This window comes from Micropterus salmoides, unplaced genomic scaffold, assembly GCF_014851395.1.
Source record: "Micropterus salmoides isolate LMB-PRFRI ecotype aquatic unplaced genomic scaffold, ASM1485139v1 Ms_hic_scaffold_9, whole genome shotgun sequence".
NCBI classification, from domain to species: domain Eukaryota; kingdom Metazoa; phylum Chordata; class Actinopteri; order Centrarchiformes; family Centrarchidae; genus Micropterus; species Micropterus salmoides.
In genome coordinates this window covers 27,580,357-27,598,668 of record NW_024044681.1, presented here as the reverse complement: position 1 = coordinate 27,598,668, position 18,312 = coordinate 27,580,357, and the positions used below count along the sequence as shown (strand labels likewise).

Sequence of the window (18,312 nt, the reverse complement as noted above, 5' to 3'; positions counted from 1 at the left end):
CAGGGATTTTGTAGGCATATCATCAGGTGTATGATAAAACAATTATGCCAAACAGATGCTAATGATCACCAATTCAATAGCAGTCATAGAAATAGAAATAGTTGTGTAGGAAGAATGCAGCTGGGTGAGGAACAGCCAAACTCAACTAACAAGGCTGCTGAAGACAGTTTACTGTCAAAAGTCAGTGGCACACCATGGCAAGACTGAGCACAGCAACAGGACACAAGGTAGTAATTCTGCATCAGCAAGGTCTCTCCAAGACAGACATTTCAAGGCAAACAGGGGTTTCCAGATGTGCTGTCCAAGCTCTTTTAAAGAAGCACAAAGAACCTGGCAATGTTGAGGACAGCAGACGCAGTGGTCGGCAAAGGAACTTACTGCAGCAGATGAAAGACACATCATGCTTACTTCCCTTTGCAATCGGAAGATGCTCAGCAGTGCCATCAGCTAAGAACTAGCAGAAGCCTACAACGTTTGCATAGTGCTGTATTTACTGTATAATGAAGCTACTGTAAACAAATACAAAGGCCTACACAACACGATCGGAGTAAATGTATGCTAGCCTAGCATTTATTTTCCGTCCTGTTAATTGTTAAATACCTTTTACAATAAGAAGCATTTGAGTTGCATATTTCTGTAAGAAAAGAGGGAGAAGAAGAAGAAATTAAAAGAGATTACATTGTGCTTTATATTGCATTTTTATTAGGGATGCAAATAGCAGATAATTAGTAGATACGGTAAAGACATTTTCTACATTTTTTGAGCTAAATTTGAGGGGTCAAGATAAAAGATTTGAAACATTCTGCTACACAAAATCATTTATAAAATTTTTTTATTATAGTAATATTTTAACTGCCTTAAGAGAAGTGGGTTTATGACTGAAAAATGGGATACATTCAGGTGGTGAACACCACCTAGCATGAATGTGGTCTTCCCTGAAAATAATAAATAATGAATGATAAAAATTAACAATACTTGTGTGATCTTTAATCCCAGCTACTGTTGCAATGTGTGTTGGAGGAAAATAACTGTAAATTCAAAGCAGCTCATGATACAGACGCACCTGAATTTATCAGGAGAACCTCGTGATTAATCCACAGTGAGACAGGTCACACCTGCATGTGACTAGGTGTGTTCCTGCAGTATGATAATAAAACTGGTCTTTGTTGCACAGGCTGCTTAACCAGTTTGCACAAGCACTGAAGTTTACCTTACAGCACACAGCTACAGTAATTCTGCAAGATATCTAGACAATTGAAATCAATGTAATCACATGATTGTACTCATTTGGGTACAACGTCCCTGACATGCCACTACCAATATCCATTGAAAGACAATTAAACAGAACTGGTTGTTGTTCTCACCTATTTTTCAAATAAAACATATCTTTGTGCCCAAGATTGAGTGTTTATTTTACGATATAATGTAGCAATTATACATTATTTCAGAGTTTAGTTAACGCCCCTAAAATCAGTTCAAGGTGTAGAAGAAAAAAACCCTCACACACTCTGATAGCCACTGTACTCTACAGGTTCTCATTCCTATCCAGAGGGTTAACAACACGCTTTTGAAAAATTATTTGAGTTCAAATAAATTCTTCACAGGTATGTTGTTCACCCTGCAGACATGTTTCTCTCCTGAGAGGCCTGTGTTGACTAGTTGCACCTGACAAATTTAGAATCGGATCAATAAACAAATTGCTGCTGGTGCCACTTTCAAAATAATGAATTCACTGTAGAGCTTTCCTCTCTATAGAGGGAATAATTAATGAAATGTTGCAATAACTGTTCATGGCCTCCAGATGTCGTCCTTCAGACTGAACTGAAGCAGTGTGTGTGTGTGTGTGTGTGTGTGTGTGTGTGTCACACACAATTTTAAATGCTTTATTTGAATCCACCAATTACATTACAAGTATTTAGAATTCAGTTAGTCAAAACATCCCCAAGTCTGCCAAATAAGTATCACTACATTTATATCCTAGCTCACTGATATTTGTACCGGGAACTGATAATTGATCAGTTTTTTGGGAAACGCTTCATGTACAGATCAGAAACACAGCTCACCCCAAAACTTCTCTTCAGGTTCTCTTTATAAAACAACACCAGGAATGTTAGAGCTGTTACAGAACAGGTCATGATAGATAACAAATCCTCTTGGCATCCCATGGGAATGTGTATATTACATCTCTTGGTACACAAATACACTTGGGAGGACTTGCATTGATTTCCATTTATCACCTGGAGATGTCCTAGCCTTACACTGACCAAATTTTAAATTGGGGGGGGGTCTGCTATTTGTCCAAAAGTGAGAGGTGAGTCCCCTTAATACAGTGTGTTAACATATTGTGTAAGTCAGAGTAACAGAAACAGAAACATTGATAGCTATGCTGATATTTGAAGATAATATGATAAAACACATGACTAAAACATTAATTATAATAATAGCATGACAGATACATTATTCACACCCAGCCCAGAGACTGAAATCAGATTGAATTATTGTACATTTTATGGGCATGAAAGTCATATTTTGCTCCCAGTGAGTTAGTAGTAGTAGTAGCTTACATAGAAAAGCATGACAACACTTCACATACCGCTCAAACTATGTTACCCTTTAGTCTCCCCGCCTGTACCTCATTCCCTTATCTGCCACACTCTATGTATACTGGTCCAGATCATTTGTTCCTCTGCCAGATTGTTGTTGCAATGTTGCTTTTTATGTCTTGTGTATTTGCTTTCAAGCTTTTGCTACCTCTACCCAAACTTTAACCCGGACCTGTATCGATACTTGCCTCTCTACCTGTGTCCACCTGAAATGCAGTTTGCCTATTTGTCTGCATTTGGGTCCAATCATCATTGTTCTGCTCACTCCAGTCATGACAGCATTTGATTACACACATTACACACGTAATACATTTTGCGCTCCCTTGGAATAAGTTTTACGTTACCTCCATAGTACAGTATTATGTATTATGTAGTGGACCGCCGTTGGTTGTGACCACACAGTTGGTATCATTGCAGCTAGATAGATAACCATCAGAGCTAGTTAACCTAGCTCTCTCACTGACTGCTGACTGAGGCAGGTAATGAGATTATGACTACAGTCACTGGATGATATATCTTTGGCCGTTGCTGTCATTGTGATTATGGCCTTAGCCATTGTTGTGCTTTGGTTGTTGTGATTATGACTGTGACACATTAGTTTAAAATAGGTGTGACACTAACTACATGCAGGGATTGTATATGTCAAATCATTATATTTATCCAAAGCGACTTACAATTACTATATATGTCAGAGGTCACACGCCTCTGGAGCAACTCCTTGCTGTTGTATCTGAGTGTTTCCATAAAATGGCAGTAAATTATAACAGTACTGTACCAACACACTAACTGTTCCTATGGATCGGAGGGAAGAAGGACTCAAAACATGCAAAATAAAATGATTGTGTGAATTTTGTGGTCTGTAGCACCTCAGTGCTAATAACAGTGAGCTAAATAGGTTATTCAGTCTAAAAAACAAATATTTATTCCCACAGAAATACGTCAAACTGTGCTTGGTCACAGAGTGAGACGATTAAATCAGTGGTTAGATATTAGGCGGGCACCAACAATATGAATATAAAGGATGAGGAGGAAAAAACTAGATGGGAGAGTGATTATTATGATAATAAACTCTTGTGCTCTTATCTTTAGATTTTATGGGTCTTTCTTTGTTTTAGACCTTTATGTTTTACTCCACATTGCGTCAAAAACACCCTCCACTTCCTCTGCGGAGCACAGCACAATAAGCACAAGAGTACAGACTGCAGTCCCCACACAGATTCCTCAGCTGGGCAGAAATTAAAACGTTTGATCTGAATTCTGAAGCCGTTTGTTTGGCCCCTGTAAATGGGGCTATTGTATGCAAATATTGCGCACAGAAGCATATGACCTTTCCAGTGCAGGGCAGTGGCTAGTGTGAGAGAAATCATTAGCAATGCAAAGTCATGGTGCTCTGATACTCTCGTTCACAGTCACAGGTTGAAAAAAAATCTGCTAATGTCAACGTAAATGTTTCTGGATGTGCTTTATTCCAAACTACAACTGAGGGTAAGTCTGCACTTAACTCTGTTATCAGATGATGTAGCTGAGAAAGTGATAGACAACTTGTTCTCAGTGTCTTCAGCTGGGTAAATCTGTGTTTATGAGTAGTTTATGCTTAATGTTATGTCTGAACTTGAATCTGAAGAGTTTGGGAAAATTCCTTAAAGACTTACAGATAAAACTGTGACACTCCAGCAAGTATATTCTAGAAATTTCAACCAAAAAATGTTCTTATGGTGATAATCAAATAAAACAGTATCTATTTTGCTGTCCCTCAGACACTGGCTGCAAAGTCCACTAGACAGATTATATTACGTTTAGAACCAAAAGATTTCTTCTCTAAAGTACGTGATCAAGACACTTTTGGACCACAAATGATTTTCCTGCCAAGAATTAGAGAGTATCACAGACACTGTTACGTTGGGTGCAGATGCCCTCTTTGCATGCTACACCATGACGACTGGTGAAAGTCTGTCACATGACGCATGGTGCCAGACTTTAGTGTTGCACTCTTAAGTGGCCTGCCAACTGCAGAGGGGGGCAGAGAGGCTTCCTTCTTCTCAGGATTCACATCCATGCCAAGCCAGCGGGTCTACATTGTCCTGTACACTGCCTCCTATGCCTCTTACACCTCCTGCTGAGCCGGGTAACAACTCTGACATTTACACTAGACTGAACAGACAAGATAACACTTTTTGGATGCCTTTTAGCCTTTGGAAACGTTTTGGACAAATTGATTTACTAATGTGTCATAAAAGTATAAAGTGTGCAATTCATTTTTATGAAAGTATATTTATGAAAGACAAACAAAAGCAACAAATCCTCACAATCGAGTAGCTGGAACTAGAGAAAGTTTGGTTGGCATTTTTGCAGAGAAAGTAGCTTAAAAGATTCTATTATTGAAAGAGAAGCCACTGGATAAATTAATTTTAATATTTATTTTTATTATAATATAATTTTTTATCTTAATTTGTCCAGGACAGGCCACTCGGCCTCAATCTTAAAAAAAAAAAAAAGAATGTATGGTAATTGTGAAAAATTTAGAAATATTTGGCAAAGGCATCTGAATTTAAATACAGTAGATGTATGGGTGGCCACTGCCGGGTCGTCACTCAGAGATGCAGTCAGCCAATTTACAGACTACAGAATCATACAGGTATTATTATACCCCACTTCAACAAAAAAAATGGGACTTGTGGATGAGCATTACTGTTGTAATTGTATTACATAAATTTAAAAAGTAACAAGATACTTTTAATTAGTTAATGTGGGAATGTTCTTTTGTTTATCCTTTTGTTTATCCTTTTTGAGTAAAACAAGTTTTCAAAAGAATTGGAGAGTGGTTACATAAACCACTGCTACAGAATCTTCCCAGCTGTTCAGAGAACCAGGCAGGTCTCTTGGGAAAGTCAGATAAAGCTGGATTTTGCTGAAAAGTTCGAATTAATGAGAGACATTTATTTTGCCTCTTTTGAATCTCTTATTTCAGATGCTAATAATCATCAAGGAAAGGTCTGAGGTTTCGTTTCATTTTTTTATTTATACAGAGAAAGACACAAAACAGGATGAAAATACTACATTTATGTTGTTTTTATGTTGTGTTTATGTTGTATTATATTTGTACTTTTATTTCTGTTTACTGGTTTATATTTTGTGCCCAGATTTGCTGTCTTTAGTCTGTTAAAGAATGTCTTAATGATTTACCATAAGTTTGTTTTGTCTTGTGTTGCATTATGTATTTTATATAGGATTTATTATTTATGTTGGAAAAACTTAAATTACAACAAGAGAAAGCAAAATCCAGCACAATATTCTATCTGCTTTCGTGCCTTTGATATGTTTTTCACACTTTCTCCATCAGACCCTGAACCAAAGATGAACTGGGCATCATTTTATGCTGTCATCAGCGGCGTGAACAGACACTCCACAGGCATCGGTCGCATCTGGCTCTCTGTCCTGTTCATTTTCCGCATACTGGTTCTGGTGGTTGCAGCAGAGAGTGTGTGGGGTGATGAGAAGTCTGGCTTCACCTGCAACACCCAGCAGCCCGGCTGCAACAGCGTCTGCTACGACCACTTCTTCCCCATCTCGCACATCCGCCTCTGGGCGCTCCAGCTCATCCTGGTCTCGACTCCTGCCCTACTGGTAGCCATGCATGTGGCCCATCGCCGCCACCACGACAAGAGGCTCTACAAACTATCAGGGCGGACCAACCCCAAAGACCTGGAGCAAATAAAGACCCAGAAGATGAAAATCACAGGGGCTCTCTGGTGGACGTACGTCATCAGCCTGCTGTTCCGCATTGTCTTTGAGGTCACCTTTATGTATTTGTTTTATATGATCTACCCTGGTTACAAGATGATCCGGCTGGTGAAGTGTGACTCGTACCCCTGTCCCAACACAGTGGACTGTTTTGTGTCCAGGCCCACAGAGAAGACTGTCTTCACCGTGTTCATGCTGGCTGTGTCAGGGGTCTGTATTCTACTCAACATTGCAGAAGTGGTCTTCTTGGTGGGGAAGGCCTGCAGTAAGCATTTGCACAATGCTGGAGACTCGACTATGGGGGCTTGGATCCAACAAAAGCTCCGGTTGTTCTAACAAAACACATAGATTTCATACCTGCAGAAATGGACATATAAGTGACTTTGGATCCAGGTAACAGGTCATTAATTTAAATTGTGAGTAAGGTTCATATAATAAACTGTACTACAAAGCATTCAAGCTCAGACAAGTTTCACACCAGTGTACAATACACATGTTCTTAGCATGTTCGTCGCAGACTTAATGTCATACTTCAAAGGATTCCTACAGGAAGTACTGTCTACTGTATCAACATTCTGCCATGAATGAAAAAAACTGTACACAGCAGCACTGTATTGGTATAACATAATAGCTTGATGTAATACAAATTAACTAACATTTTATGAAGCAATATTCCAACTGATCACATTATAAGCTGTCATGTCAGATTTTGGAAGATTGGAAGATTTTCTGTCTTGAAATGAAATTATTTAAATTATGAAATGTCACTTCTTAACACACGTTATTTGAAATAATCCGCTTGTGTCAGAAACATGTGTTGGAAATATGATGTTGTGATATTTATGGGATTTTAAGCTATAATATTCTTTTATTTACATCAGATGTGATCACAAACATCATGCTTTTGCCAAAGTCACCATGAATTGGAATCGAATGGACTGGAGGATTTATGGCTTTTCTTTAGCTGTTGTAAGTGAGTTGTTACACTAATACGTGGAAAACATGTTGCATTTCATAAATTTTAAATAATACAGTGTTTGTTTAATATGGATTCTTTACTTTAGGTAATAAATGGATCTTTCAGATAGAAACATAGCAAAAACTGACAACAACAACCAAAAAAAACTTGAATTGCTAATTGTTTTCTGAAGTTTACTACTTTTTGCTATTGCAGTTGCTACACGTTATTTAAATTCATTCATATTGAAGCGGGATGTATATATAATGTCACAGCAGAATAAAATCACCCAGAGTTTGTGTAATTTTTTAAGTTTTTTACCAAAACCAAGATATGATTAACAAATTTAAAAAGAAAGGATAACACATGTGGACATGACTCGCATGAACTGTCTATGGCTTCTCAAATTGTGTTCCAGCATATAATATGGTAATAAGTTAAATTTGTTCTGGTGTGTTTTGATAGGATTTCCTGACTATGTGGAAATAGACAGCAGCAGTTATCAGAAAGAACAAATTAAGCTGTGGTCACAGCGGTGCCCCTTCCTGTGATTCTTCTCAGCTGTCAGCAGTGTTACTGTGAGAAAAAAAACAGAAAAACATGAATGAAACTTCATCACATATTTTGCGGTGCCGTCACCATCTTTAGACGAGGGATCCTCGGAGCCGGGATGCCACCTGTCAGAAAACATCTCAGGCTGATTAAGTTCTCCTTCTGAAGGCCAGAGTGCAGGGTTTTGGGTTATCAATAGCCTCGCCACGTAAGGGGTCAGTGTGTGGGTGACAATAGTTGACCCATGCAGACAGCTGGACCTGCCGTGGCCGAGCATGAGGGAACTTCTCTTTTTATGGAAGTCGTCAGCACACACCATCTGTAACTGTACCAAACACAAATTCCTCCAATCTGTTAATCCTGTCTGTGATTAGTGTCAGTGGTGACTGTTTATTTTACTTTAATTTGACTTCATTTTAATATTAAGTAACCTGATACTATCAAGTCTATGCAGCTTTTTACTGTCAATGTGTACATAATTGTATGACTTTATTGACAGTGTAATCTGTAACAACAACATATTTTAAGGCTGATCGTGTGTTTTGGATGAAACCTGAACAGGAAAAAAAAGTAACAAGAGCTGTCAAATAAATGTAATATTTCCCTCTGAAATATAATGAATATAAAGTGTAAAGCAGCAGAAGATGGAAATACTCAAGTAAAGTAGTAAGACAAGTACCTCAAAATGTACTTAAGCACAGTACTTGAATACATGCACTTAGTTACTTTGCACCACTGTAGTGTGACCTGCACCAGAGCGCCGTAAATGAAGCATTTAGCTAAACTTTGAGTTGACACAAAGAGTGAAGAACTTTTAGAAAGAACAGGATCATGCTTGTACATGTTTCTCTGTATAAGCGGTAACGCTCACTGTAGCACTGAGGGATGGCTCTACAGTGCCTGACGTTCCTCTACACAGTTAAGGGTCAGATCCCCATGAGTGTGACAACGAAGCCACTCCCTTCTCTGTGAATTATATTTAGAGCACACTGACATGTAAGACTAACCTGCATCCTCACTGGGTTCTTGCTCTGCCACTCAGCTGAACAGAAACACTTCTTTAGCGAGTTTTTTTTTTATTTTCTTCAAGAGGGAATGTTTTCATCTGTGCTCGCACTGTGGTGATTTGTTGAAAACCGCGTATTGATCAGGTCAGAGTGGGAGGACGGCAGGCGGGATCATAGAGCCTCCAGTGAAAACTATCTGACAGAAGATTATCTTGGTGCTGCAGTCTCCTCAGTGGTTCAGGAGAACATGGCCTCTCTGTGAACTGAAGAGGCTCAGTGACCAAGTGATTCTGGATCTGCACTGCTGTAGGAGATGACCATTATCAGGTATGTCTTTCTTAATGAAGAAACCCAAGATGATTGCATTGTATGTCTTACTTATCAATCTAAAAACTTTATTAGGGTTCTGAAGTTAATTTGGCCATATACAGGATGTATATAATATTTAAAAGTTAAACTTATAAAATCCAAGCTCAGTTTTAAGTACACTTAAAACAACTACTGCGCCAAAAGAGTTTTCGGGATTCTTTCATTCCTGGCTGACAATCTTTATATATTTCAAACAGGTGCTCCGATCCACAGTCTTAGGTGATTGATGATTTCTGAAGGACAAGTACAACTATTTTTGAAGTTATTTTTTGCTATGTTGTAACTAATAGGCCCTGAAATCTAAGCTAGAAACCTAATTCTGGAGTCAGGGAGCACTGTTTGGTACTGTGTCACAAGATCTATGCCGACGCTAAGAGTCTCCCCAGCCTGCTCCAGGGCTTTCTCTCACACACAGTGAGCTGTGTCCTGGCCCTTTTTATCAACGAACACTGGATGGAACACAACCTTTGGGAATACAAACAGTGAATTCATGTTCAATCAGTGTTTCTGTTGGTAAGTCTTCTCTTGGTTTTCCAGTAGCCATTGGTTGTGGGGTGTCTGCAAACCGTTTCACTAGATGAAATTTTACATCATGCTTCCTACATTTAGGTGTGTGACATGTACTGTGCCTACATTAAAATGCAAGATTCTGTAGTTGATATCAGGTTTAGTAGGCTCCTGCTGTCACCTATTGCTTCTAAATGTTTCTTTAAAGCTGCTAGAAACAATATTTTTATAACAATGAATCAAACGACAATGTTTAATGTGAAACGGATCATTCGTTTTAGATGGACCCCGCCCCGACAGTTTGCCTCAGCTCTATGGAGCATTTTAGCCTCCTTTAATTGTTATGGTTTCACAGCCTACAACTTCACTGTTTTGGTTCATGGTCACTATCCCAGGAGGCAGCTGTTTTCAACAAAAAAACTTCGAAAACCCACCGTAGGCCACGCCACCTGCTCAGCTACCGACAGACAAAGTTAGAGCCCACCTAGTGAACATTGTGGCACGTTTAGCACTTAAATAGCCAGATACTTCCCTCAGGAGCTGGTTGAGACTAAAAACAGAATTAAAAGGAGAGCGAATATTGGACTTCAAACATTCGAACCAGCTTGACAGAAGCACAACTCCAAATGAACACTAATGTTGCTCTGCATCTGCTGGATGTGTAAACACTGAAGGCAACTGTTAGCTAACAAGTTTGCCATATCAACTTAAAAGGTGATAATATATAATACAACATAAACACAAGTGTCAAAAGTGTTTTAGAGTGGTCAAAAATCAGTTAATGAAGGTTTAAATATCTCAACCTTACTATGTAACCTAGAGTGTATTTTTGGAAGTTTCAGCATTTCAGCAACAAGATAGAAAAATACGATTTAAAAGGAAAGGCCCGATGTGTAGCTTCAGGACATACTGCTTAAATTACTAAAATGAGTCTGCCACATTACTGTTTATTTCATCCAGGTAAAAATAAAATTGTCTCCGATAAAGCTTGTTAGTTTACACTTTACATTTGTCCCCTCTCTTTATAGGGGTGTCTCCTGGTTTTGTGGTCAGAACTGAGTATATTTGTGAGCCAGTATGGCGGACTGGAACTTGTTGGGGAAGCTGCTGGAGAGTGCCCAGGTACACTCCACCGTTGTGGGCAAAGTCTGGCTGACAGTGCTGTTCATCTTCCGAATCTTGGTGCTGGGAGCCGCCGCTGAGAAGGTGTGGGGCGACGAGCTGTCCGGCTTCACGTGTGACACCAAGCAGCCCGGTTGCCAGAACGTCTGCTATGACAAGACCTTCCCCATTTCTCACATCCGCTTCTGGGTCATGCAGATCATCTTTGTCTCCACACCAACTCTCATTTATCTGGGCCACATCCTTCATCTGGTGCGCATGGAGGAAAAGGAGAAAGAGAAAGAGATGAACTTTGCCATCCAGAATGAAAAGCAGCAGCAGTTACTTGGCAACAAGGCCAAGAAGGAACCAATTAAAGACAACCAGGGCCATGTGCGTTTGAAAGGGGCACTGCTGAGAACCTACGTCTTCAACATTGTTTTTAAGACCCTGTTTGAAGTGGCCTTTATTGTAGCTCAGTACTTCCTATATGGTTTTGAGCTCAAGCCGATGTACACCTGCGACCGCTGGCCTTGCCCTAATGTGGTGAACTGCTACATCTCTCGACCCACTGAGAAGACGATCTTCATCCTGTTCATGCTGGCTGTGGCCTGCATCTCCCTGCTGCTCAACCTGGTGGAAATGTACCATCTCGGTTTCACAAAGTGCCACCAGGGCCTTCGTTACAGACGATCACATGCTGCAAGTGAGAATCCCAAGGCCCTAACTGAGGCGGTCATGCCCTTTGTCCCAAACTATAACTACTTTGGCGGTCATCCTGCGGTGCCTGAACCTTTCCCTACAGACACAAAGTACAGCATGGCGGAGCCGAATTCTGCCTACAGCCCCTACAACAGCAAAGTGGTTTACAAGCAGAACAGAGACAACATGGCTGTGGAGAGAAAAGGTAAAGCAGAGGGTGAGGAAGATGTGAAGGAGGGGAAAATCTCCAGCCCTGTTTTTGAGATGCCCGTTGAAAATGTGCGCCGCTACAGTCAGTCAAGCAAACACAGCACAAACAAGAGCAGGCTGGATGACCTGAAGATTTAAGGACATTTTGTGTTTGTATCCAAGACTCAGGAATCACATGGCTGTAGAAATATTTGAATGATTACAGAAGGCTATGAGGGACAAAACTATTGAGTGAACACAACAGATTAAAGCTGTGATCAATTTGCATGTCAAGATTTGAGAGAGAACAGGGACAGATTTGTTAGTGTAGAACAACTGTTGAGAGCTAAATCTGCATTTTTTTCAATATGGTGACGCATTTTACTCTCACTATGAGTTTGCATGTGACAGATACAACTTTGAAGATAGTAAGCAAAGGAAGCTCCACTTCTCACTTAAATCACAAGTCTTAATTCCTCTCATGGTATCAAATCATTAACCATGCTCACAGTTCTTTGTTCGCACTGTTTTGTGTCTACAAATCTGCTCTTGCACTTTCTGAAAAGTTATAATACTCAAATTTGTTTGCACTTGCTAAATAGTTTTGACATTGATGAAATCTCATATTTGTGGGACATAAGGATGCAGATAACTTAGGATGTGTTTTGTTTACAAGCAATTTACTTAAAGTAAAAAAACTGTGAGGTACAAGATGTCAAAAGATAAAACCTTGTGTCAGACTCATATAAACGTGTCTCTTTCTGCAGTTTAAATATGTGAAATGTTTTGGGTGACACTTGGTTTTATCTTACTGTTTGTTGTAAATGTGGAGCACGCACAATGCATTGCTCAACTCTACACAACTTAAAAGGCAAAATAGACAGTTTAGAGCAGCATAATCAGGAGACTTTGCAAGTTTTCCCATTCATCATTTGCTTGTATGTTGTTTATTCAGATATGCTACAAAAAGTAGAAAAATTTACATACACAAACATCCAAATACTTAGTTATTTTTGACTGTGAAATGTGAATAAACTGATGTGCAGCAAATGAGTGTTATGTCAGTATTAAAGTTTAATTCAGATATCAGATCTGCTGTGATCATCAAGGGGCCAAAAATAACATCCATTTCATTATCACAGATACATGGTATTTATTCTGCTCACATCCAGCTTTCTGGCTATATACCCACTGCTGGAGGCAAGTGAGGATAGCGTGATATAAATCAGAACTACTGCCAAAAAATGTATAACTCATTCAGCAGCTCAACATAGGTCACAGATTCAAAGACAGACCATGTTAGTATTCACATAACCTCTTACAAGACGACTGGTGTTTCAGTATACATCACAGCATTAGTTCACCAAGTGTGAATTTAAAATGTGTTATGGATATGGATTTCAAGTATTTGGATGTCATATGTTTTGATCAGCACACTTTGGTTTGCAGGCAGCACGGTGGTACAGTGGTTAGCACTGTCAACAGAAGGTCAGTGGTTCAAACCCTGGCTGCTCCGGCCTTTCTATGTGGAGTTTGCATGTTCCCCCCGTGTCTGCGTAGGTTCTCTCCTTGTGTTGTGCTGTTGTTCAATCGCTGCTATGACATGAGTTACCCAGTGTATCGATGCAGACCTGCTATTTTCTGCCTGACGTTGCCACCTTAACTGCTTGGTTTCCACCAGCTGCCACAAACACACACAGACTTGAGTGCGGTGTGAATGGACCCGTTTCTAAAGCACATACCATCATACACTGGTGAGAGCTATGCTTCAAAACTCCCTCACTGCTGCTATAAATAGGTCACATGCACACTTGGAGAATCATTGTGGGTGAAATGGGGGTCGGAGGCCAAAAGAGTTTCTTCTCCTACATCAGCAACAACAACAAGTTGTTGCCAAGAATTTAGTACAAATAAAGAGAGAGTGGCTTGTTCTCATAAAGCAGCACTGGAGGGTTCAGACATGGTCATGCATCATCTGTTTTCTGTCCTGCAGCAGGATTAACAACTGTAATAATTTCATTCATATAGTCTAATACTGGAGACACATGTTGGCTTGTTGACCTGTAGGATAAAGCTTGGTTCATCTTATTCAAATCATTTTAGTTTTTTATTTCTATATGTACAGTATATATTTGACAATTTACCATCTGAAAAGTTTTGAATTGAAAAGCGCCAACAGCATTTAGAAGTTACACTTTTTATGCTAAATGGTGTAAGTGTGTAGTCAGGTAGAACAGTTTGTGATAATAGAAATGCTTTAGGTCTTCAATAGCCTTCGTTAATGTCATGAACCAAGAACTCTCAAAAAATGTACAGAGCAGCCTGATCTCTTTTAACAGTACCAGGGCAAAAACCCAACAGGTGACAGGGGTTAAGGTCATGAGCTCTGGGTTACAACCATATGCAACCAAATCTCTGAGCCAGAATAGTTTGAGTGATACACAGAGACCAACCGTCACCGAGTCACACTGCTGCTTGTAAATCAGACAGACTGGGTGCACACTTTAGGACGAGTCAACGAGAGGACATTTCACTGTTAATGATGATTTATAGCAGGCCCATACGTATGGTCCCATGTTTTTGTCGTTCCATAAAGAGGATATTTTTGCTGCTGCTTGGTCGCCAGTGAGCGGTAAGACTTTAAGTGTCCATCATAAAGTCTGCTTTTCAGGTCATAATATGACCCGCTAATGGAGAAGAGTGACCTGTAGGATAACAAACAAGATTTGTGTTTCTCTTTCTTTCCCCAAGACACAGTGGCGCCCCCAGAAAATTTTCCTAGGGGTGGCCAGATGGGGCCACTGAAAAACCTGGGGTGGCACACTAAAACCGAAAGTCATAACTGAATTTCAATAATTCTATTATGCAGTATATAGACTAATGACAAAACTATGTCATTATGTAAAATATGAGTTATGGAATCACATATTTTACAGTTAATGATACTAATTGTCTAATGTCCATAGACTAATAACATTTTTAGTTCCATAAAAATCCTATTTTATTGTATTTTATGTATCTGTATGTGTTAGGTAATTGTTCTTCAAATACACTACTTGAACTTTTCCTTAAAAAAACAACTACTGCTTTTGTAGGAGTGCACTGATTGCAAAGCCTACTCAAGATTACAGACATCGTGGAGCAAAAATATTAGATTATATAGTTATTTAATAGGAAGATACAATGTGTGTCTGTACAGAGTTGTGTAATTATTTTTTAACCATACTATTTTATAAAAATGGTTTCAAAACATAGATGCCAGTAAAACTACAATACTCTCTTACTACTGTTTTTAATGTCAACAAACAGCATGGCTCCACTGACAGAGAGATAGAGTAGTGCATTGACACAAGTTACAGTACCACTGTCACAAACCTAAATTAAGAATGCAATATTTAAGCCAAAACAACCAAGCTCAGAACAAATGAGCCTACAGGGCCATAAGCAAACAGCAGTGAGCTCAACACCACTGAAGTCAACCAGCAACGGGCATAGACAACGTTTTAGGGATCCAGACCCTATAACCGCTTTCCACAAAGATCCTGCAATCGAAACAGAAAGAATGTCCGCCAATATATATCCCATTTCCAGCTCCGTTCATACAGGGCAGCAAGCTGGCATATTGGCATAATAATCTTGGATAATAAAGCAGCATGAAAGCGACTATATGACAACAACATCATGACAACAACTGCAATCCACAGCCTAGTATCAATCGATACAGCACAACAATATGGCCCATGCACAGAAATGCAGCACAGAGTCAGAATGATAAAAGATGCTTTCAGTCACCAGAGCGGAGGCCTCAGTAGCAGGTGGTTTTCCTCTGGGCAAACTTCTATGATCCCACTGTCACTGAGCTCTTAGCTGTTTCCTCCACCTGTTTGTTATTCTGCTCAATGGCTCGCCTGTGTTGGCCAGTGAACGTTAAGCCCAGTTTCACAGCATCGTCCAGATGACTCCCGCTGTTCTCATGTTTTGCAATCCTCTCAGAAAGATGAAGATGAACAGTCACAGGATGGTCTCCCTCGAAGCCAAAGGTGCTTATCAGGTCATGCACTGTCCGTGGGACAGTGTCCCTTTGATGTTAGCTTGCTGTTGGCGATGGTGCTGTTGCTCTCTGCAGTCTCCTATAGCTCTTACACACAGTACAGTACACAAACCTTTGTAGCAGTGTGTGAAACGTATTATAAACTAGCCAGGCTACTAACTGTAAATTATATAAAATATATAAATTAAATTACACCTTTCTGCCTTCTGCAGCTTGTCGGTATTACCTCCACAGAAAAACACAGGCTAGAAGCAGCAGGCCGACCCGTAACTCCGCTCTTCTCTGCCTGTTAGGTACACCCCTTAACCAATCACACTTTTAGAAACGTGACATGCATCTACATAATCGAAGGCGCTTTCAGACCAAACGCGAATTTAATCCTCGCAACACATTCCTCGCGTGAGTACATTTGCTGCAAGTATTCACACACCACGCGAGAAGGCGATTAGAACCCACGAAAATTCGATTGAGTTGGAAATTTTCAATTCACACGCTGGCACCGCCCCCTTCGTGCTGCCCGATAGAAAATCGCGGCTCTACCCGTCTTTGCACTGACTTTGTATGTAAATTCACCGCCCAGAACGCTCGCTTCGCTTTTGGTCTGAAAGCACAGCTCAGGGTCAGTGGTTACCCTCTTAAAGTGACCCTGCCTAATATGACAACACTTATATGCTGCTAAGCACAGTATATAGCATTTTATGCATATGCCCCTCACTGGGGGGGCTACTGGGGTGGCCACCAATTTTATTAGGGTGGCCGTGCCCCCCCACCCCCCCACCCCCTGGCGACGCCATTGTCAAGACATTAAAATGGGGCTATAACATGGTGGCAACATAATTTGTTTAGTTCTGTTTACATGCTCTGTTCATTATTTGCATATTGAATTTCTAATGCATTGACATCCTACTTCCATATGGAGTAAAAAGCAAAGTGTGTTAATAATATCAGTGTAGGTAAGGATATACTGGCCTTTCGTCACCAAGCATGGAAAAGTTTTGGAAAGCTTTTAATGGTCTCATTTACTGCCCACGAAGCTCTCATCTTCAAAATGCATAATAACATAACCATTATAACCCTGTAATGGAGACCAGGGGTTCCATTACCTGAAATAGTCAACTGAGTATTAAGGTGGGGATTATTGATAAAGCAGGAGCCATACACATTGTTATTTTGATTATTTATGTAAATTGTGAAACTGTCTTTGCTGTGAGTAGTTCCAGAGGGAGTTGCGGAAACACATGGAGATCTGGCCATCCTGCCTGTGTGGAAAGAAACCTCAGTCAGTGATAGTCAAGGTTCACAACATAGTATTGAGTGCTTCTACTCCATTCCAGTTAGTTATCAAATTAGTTTAAACAGATAAAGCAAACAATCTAAGTACTCGCCTCTTCCTGGTTGTTTCTTCATTTTTAAATTTTAAATAAATTTGTATTTATGTAAATATTCATTCTTTGCGCTCTATTTTTCTATGGTGTTAGGTAAATATTTATTATTCTACATGATGGTGGTCCCACCTATGTGGTTTTGTCCACTTAATTACCTGCAGTAGGGAGTGTATATAAGGCAGCTAGTTGCTTTAAGTGTAAGTTTGTTGCTTGTTGGTGTTGGTGTCTCATCGTGTCTGTATGGAAGACAATAAATGCCACTTTTGTGCTTTGCATTTTACCTCTTTCTCATGTCTCTCTCTAAACAAAACTTAAAGCCACCGCCGGACCATCGGACAAAACCCTATGCCAGTATTTTTCCATTAAAAATGTCATACTTATTGTAGGTTGTTTATGAGGTGGGACACTTTAAGGTTTTTGTGGGACCAGATCTGGACAGGAAGCATGTCCGGACTGTAGATATTTACTGTTTGTTATTAGGGGGACAGTCAGCTGTTGTGAGGGGGCAAAGAATTTAGAGATTTGTGGTTGAAGTCTGGAGCCTCTCTCACAACAATTATGACAGATACAATAAGCATTTACTGAGTCATAGCCACCTCATCCACTTTTTTTATCAGCAATTGAAAGCTGGGGTAAATTATATTTTTATTATAATGATGTATCAAATGACAATTAGAAAGCAATATGACAATGAGAAAGAGGTCATTCATAGTGATGCAAATCACTCTGTTTTATGAGTTTCAGCTCATTATTTAGCAGTCTAGCCCACAACTTTACTTGTTTGGTTCATTCTCACTGCTCTCATAGTTGTTAATTGTAGCTGTTTTCAGCCACAACAGGAAGCTGTTTAGAGCAAAAAAATTTTAAAACCCACTGTACACTACCTGCTCAGCAAAAAAGAGGGTACAGACAAACAGACAAAGTTAGAGAACAGCTTCATATTGGAGCATTTAGCAGCTAAAGAGGCAGATATTTCCCTCAGGAGTTGATAGAGACCAAAAACAGAGTTTAAAGAGGGTGACTATTGGACTTGTTTCAGACAACTTGGAACTCGAAGATTTCCGAGCTCCTACTAGGAATAGTACAATGAACCACTGCTTAAAGTCAGAGTTTCTACTTGTGAACTCGGGGCAAATACATCTACCCC

General features: G+C 39.8%; 2 protein-coding genes across 3 annotated transcripts; both read left to right on the top strand.

Annotated features, from left to right (window-relative positions):
- Positions 1–3,949: 3,949 nt before the first annotated feature.
- On the top strand, positions 3,950–7,606 carry gjb1a (gap junction protein beta 1a). Of its 2 annotated transcripts, none has more exons than XM_038707563.1 (2): positions 3,950–4,088; positions 5,944–7,606. In XM_038707563.1, the coding sequence occupies exon 2, from the start codon at positions 5,958–5,960 to the stop codon at positions 6,678–6,680; it is 723 nt and encodes a 240-aa protein (XP_038563491.1). In that variant the 5' UTR covers positions 3,950–4,088; positions 5,944–5,957; the 3' UTR covers positions 6,681–7,606. The 2 variants fall into 2 exon arrangements, with proteins under 2 accessions (XP_038563491.1, XP_038563490.1); XM_038707562.1 differs by lacking the exon at positions 3,950–4,088 and adding an exon at positions 4,567–4,728.
- A 2,952-nt stretch (positions 7,607–10,558) lies between these two features.
- gja2 (gap junction protein, alpha 2) lies at positions 10,559–12,630 on the top strand. The gene has a single exon (XM_038707552.1). It carries the CDS (start codon positions 10,815–10,817, stop codon positions 11,886–11,888), a length of 1,074 nt encoding a protein of 357 aa, XP_038563480.1. The 5' UTR covers positions 10,559–10,814; the 3' UTR covers positions 11,889–12,630.
- The last annotated feature ends 5,682 nt before the right edge of the window (positions 12,631–18,312 follow it).